Source organism: Pteropus vampyrus, unplaced genomic scaffold (genome assembly GCF_000151845.1).
Source record: "Pteropus vampyrus isolate Shadow unplaced genomic scaffold, Pvam_2.0 Scaffold134, whole genome shotgun sequence".
Classification (NCBI taxonomy): Eukaryota; Metazoa; Chordata; class Mammalia; order Chiroptera; family Pteropodidae; genus Pteropus; species Pteropus vampyrus.
In genome coordinates this window covers 157,015-161,912 of record NW_011888915.1, presented here as the reverse complement: position 1 = coordinate 161,912, position 4,898 = coordinate 157,015, and the positions used below count along the sequence as shown (strand labels likewise).

At 37.5% G+C, this 4,898-nt stretch overlaps 2 protein-coding genes across 6 annotated transcripts in view; both read right to left on the bottom strand.

Annotated features, from left to right (window-relative positions):
• Nucleotides 1-1,011, bottom strand: part of LOC111744375 (protocadherin gamma-A2-like) — a 5,198-nt gene extending 4,187 nt beyond the window's left edge. Inside the window, exon 1 of the mRNA XM_023534879.1 lies at nt 3-1,011. Within this exon, the coding sequence (XP_023390647.1) occupies nt 3-617 (615 nt within the window). The 5' untranslated portion in view covers nt 618-1,011. The remainder of the gene's footprint in view (nt 1-2) is intronic.
• Nucleotides 1-4,898, bottom strand: part of LOC105297071 (protocadherin gamma-C4) — a 159,371-nt gene that overhangs the window by 148,059 nt on the left and 6,414 nt on the right. Inside the window, exon 3 of one of the 5 annotated variants that reach the window (XM_023534873.1) lies at nt 863-905. The exons of the other annotated variants lie outside the window; for them this stretch is intronic. Within the exon in view, the coding sequence (XP_023390641.1) occupies nt 888-905 (18 nt within the window). The 3' untranslated portion in view covers nt 863-887. Of the gene's footprint in view, nt 1-862; nt 906-4,898 lie in introns of those variants that run through there. 5 annotated transcript variants of the gene reach the window in all.

Here is a 4,898-nt window from a genome sequence, read left to right as displayed (position 1 = left end):
GCCTCCTCCTCGCGGTCCAACGCCCGCTCCAGCACGAGCTCCGGGTACTTGTTCCCATCCGCTCCACTTCGCACGTCCAGGGAGAAGTGGTCATTTGAGTTAAGTTCATACTTCTGAAGGGTGTTCTCTCCTACGTCCGCATCATGCGCACTCTTTAGAGGAATCCGGAATCCTGGCGTAGTTGTTTCACTGATTTTTAGCTCCAGTTCCTCTACTCCAAAGCGAGGCGCATTATCATTAATATCTGTTATTTCCACCTCTACTGAATAAATATTCAATTTATCTTCCAGAAGTATGTTAAAATTCACCAGACACTGCGTGCTCTGAGAGCAGAGCTCCTCCCGGTCTATCCTGCCCGCGGTGACCAAACTGCCGCCTCGCGGATTCAGAGCAAAGAGCTGCGTCCTACCTCTGGAGACGATGCGGACTCCGCGCTCCGCCAGCTCCCGGGGCTCCAGCCCCAGGTCCTTGGCGATGTTGCCCACGAAAGAGCCTTTGTCGATCTCTTCTGGCACAGAGTAGCGCATCTGCCCAACTCCCGCCTCCCACAGGGCTGCCAAAACAAGACATAGCAGGACCAGGCGTCTGCGTTGTGGCAACTTTTGCAGAACCGCCATTTCTTCTGCTGCAGGCTTTTCTCCCAGGCAACTTCCAGCACACGGTGAGGGATTCCAATCTTTATTCCTCAGAGTCTGTGGTGACCAGCATTCACAGGACCCAGGTCTCCACTAGTGGAGAGAACTAGTGGACAACTTGGCTGAATCTCTTTGCTGCCCGGAACCCTGCGGGCCGAATGCCCAGCCCTTTGTGTTGTGGGAGTCGTAGTGTTGGATTGGATGTCTTGCAGGTTTTTACTTCTTAGGTGGTCAACAGCGACGCTCAGAGGCTTAAGTAATATCTGCATCCTATCAGGCAAACCAAGTTATTTCTTGTTTATGTTAGCCTTGTGACTTTCAAGTTGCTTTGAGGACTCTTCCAGTTCTAAAATATCTTAGAAGTAGATCTTTCAAGTTAGGAGTCTTTCTCTCAGAATTAATAAGAATGGTGTAAATGAATGTGACCTTGATAGTATTTGCTAGGAAAGTATTATTGGAAGTTCAAGGCATTCTATTAATCAAGGTTGCTGTGGTCCTTTCTCCAAACATCTTCAATCTCTTATTTTATATTCTCAGACAATAAGCTCTATTTTAAAACATTAGCCTCATTATCTCTTAAAGTTATATATTTTGGGTTTCTGTGCTGGATGGCTTAATATTTAACTTCAAGACCTATATTTAAATTATTGAATTATCAGACACTTAATTGGGTGACTATCATGTGCCTGACACTTTGCCTGATTGATGCTGGAGATAGAATGGTGAACCTGATTAACACTGTCCCTTCTCTCAGGAAGTATGCAGGATAGGGGAGGACATAGGAAAGTAAACAGATTATTATAATAGAGTATGATAACTGCTACGATGGTGGGAAGCACTGGGCAATGGGAGAATATACAGGAAGGGTATCCAGCCTAGTTTTGGGGATCAGGAAAGACTTTTCTGAAACATGAATTCTAAAAGGTAGGACTGGATGAAGAAAGAGGCTGGAGTAGTGTTCTAGAACCTCAGAACAAATGCTGAGAAGTGAGAGGCAGCATGGAATACTAAGAAAACAAGGAAGGAGTTTTACCACATGGAGAATAAGTCAAAGTTGTTAGAGCTTGCCAAGTCCTTTTCCTGATATTTAGTGTTTTTTGAGCATATAAAACAATACATTGCATGTCTTTTTACTCCTGTTTCATTTTAATGTACTTATGAATAACACATTTGTTATTTCAAAAATAAATTTTGAAGTATTTCAAGCATACAGACAAGTATAGAAAATAATGTAACGAAAGCCTGTATACATGCCACTTAACATTGATCACATCTTAACATTTCGTCATATTTAATTGAGACCAGTTTTTAAACATTTTATTTTTAATAATTTCAGACTTAAAGAAAGCTTGCAAAAATAGTACAAAAGATTCCCACACACTCATCATCCATATTATCCCAAATGTTAACATTTTGATTTCATGCTCTGTCTGTCTCTGTCTCTCTCCCTCTTTCAATTTCCATGAGCTATTCCAGAGTAAGTTGCAGACATGATGATCCTTTACTTCTAAATACTTCAGCGTCTATTTCTTAAAATCAGTAACATTCCCTCATTACCAAAATACAATAAAAGTCGGTAAATTGGAATTGATATAGTCCTATTATCTTATCTACAAATGTTTGTCAAATTTTGCCAGTTGTCACGATAATGCCTTTTTATAGCAAAAGGGGGAAAATCTGGTCTAGGATCCAGTTCAGGATCACACAATATTTTAAAGATTTCTCTTTAGTTAAACAGTTAATCTGAGACAGTTTACCAGCCTTTTAAAAATTTTTATGACTTGACACTTCTTTTGAAAAGTAGTGGTCAGTTATTTTGTAGAATACCCCTCATTAAGATTTGTCTGATGATTTCCCCCCATGGTTAGATTCAGATTATGTAGCTCGCAGCAGGAATGCTACAGAAATGTCGTAGCCTTCTAAGTGCATCTTATCAGGAGGCACAATATATCTTTGTCCCATTACTGCTGATGTTAACATTGATCACTTGGTTAAGGGGGTTACTTCTAGGTTTCTCTATTAGTATCTCTAGTAAAATTAGTTTTCTCTTTGTAATTAATATTTTATAGAAAGATGCTTTAATACTATGTAAGTATGTTTCTAAATAAGCTTTCACCATAGACAAAGCCTGAGCAATCATTACTATGGTTGTTAGGGGTCAATTTTTAAAAACAACCTATAGAAAAAGGTGAATTCCCCTGGTATTCTTCCTTTAAAACAGTCCTATTACTGCCTTTATAGCAATAATCACCAACCAGAATACAGCACTTATTATTCCCATGCATTTTTTTACTGCACATATATGCATCCATGAACACTTTTATCTATTTCAAATTCAAATAATAGCACGCTATATTTATTCTGCAATGCACTCCATCTTCAACATTCCACTTTTGCGAATTATTTATGTTGATAATGTTTATTTTAACTGTTGTATAATATTCCATTATAAGAAAAATGTAAAAATTCATTTTCCTAATATAGAGGGACATTAGGTTATTTCTTTTCTTTTGCTTCCCTGTCTCTTTCTCTCCCTTTCTTCTTTCTTTACTATTGCAGACAATGAGGCAGTGAACCTATCTGGACATTTCTTCTCATGTACACATCTCTCTAAGTCTAGGATATTAACCTGAAAATGGAATTGCTGGGTCAAATTGTACTCATATCACTTCAGTTATCATTGAGTATAATAAACCATTCCAAGTTTAGTGTCTTAAAATGACATGGTTTCATTTGTTCAACAATTTTCAATCTGTCTGGGATCATCTATCTCAGTTCTGCTGGTTTTGCTGGTCGTTACTCATTCGGCATCATCTAGGGACTGCGCTCAGCTGGTGTGCTGGGACATTTGGGCGATTTTCTCTCTATGGAGTCTCATGTCTTCTCCCTTTACACATAGCTTTTCCACGTATGCTTTTTTTTTTTTTTTTTTACCATGATCTTAACAGCGAGTACTGGACTTCTTTTTGTTTAATTATGGTAAAATATATGTAACATGAAATTGACCATTTTAAACATTTTTAAGTATACAGTTCTGTAGCATTACGTATATGCACATTGTTAGGCAACCATCACCACCATCCACCTCTAGAACTTTTCCATCTTCCCCAACTGAAACTCTGTACTCACTGAACACTAACTCTCATTCCTCCCTCCTCTCTAACCCTGGCAACCACCATTCTACTTTCTGTTTCTGTAAATTTGACTACTCTAAGAACTTCATATAAGAGGAATCATACAGTTATTTGTCCTTTTGTGGATGGCTTGTTTCACTTAGCATAACGTCTTCAAGGTTCATTCATATCGTAGCATGTATCAAAGGTCTCTTCCTTTTTTAGGGCATAAAAATATTCCATTATGTGTATACACCACATTTTGTTTATCCACTGCCATGGACACCAGGGTGGCTTCTACTTTTTTGATATTGTTACTAATGCTGCTATGAACAGGGGTGTACAAATACATGTTCATATTCCTACTTTCATTTCTTTTGGGTATATATCCAGAAGTGGAATTACTGGCTCATACAATAATTGTTTAATTTTTTAAAATAATCACTATACTGTTTTTCCACAGCAATCATTTTACATTCACATCGGCCATGCACAAAGGTTCCAACATCTCCACATCATCACCAACACTTATTTTCTGTTTTGTTTTGTTTTGTTTTAAAAAGTAGCCATCCCTAATGGGTATGAAGTGGTATCTCTTTATGGTTTTGATTTGCATTTCCATAATGATTAGTGATGTTGAGCTTCTTTTTATGTGCTTATTTGGCATTTGTCTATCTTCTTTAGAGAAAAGTCTATTAAAGCCCTTTGCCCATTTTAAAATTCAGTTGTTTGTTTTGTTTTTGTTAAGTTGTAGGCATTTTTTGTATATTCTGAATATCAATTCTTATCAAACATATGATTTGCAAATATTTTCTCCCATTTCATGAGCTGCCTTTTCACCCTGTTGATATTGTCTTTTGCTGCACAAAAGTTTTAAATTTTGATAAAGTCCAATTTATCTATTTTGTTACCTGTACTTGTAGTGTCACATCCAAGAAATCATTGCCAAATCCAATGTCATGAAGCTTTCCCCCAATGTTTCCTTCTAGGAGTTTTACAGTTTTAGCTCTTTTGTTTAGATCTTTGATCCATTCTGAGTTAATTTTTATATATAGTTTAAGGTAAGGGTTCAACTTCATTTTTTTTTTTTTTTGCATGGGGATATCTTGTTTTCTCAAAACCATTTGTTGAAAGACAAATCCCCCCCCCC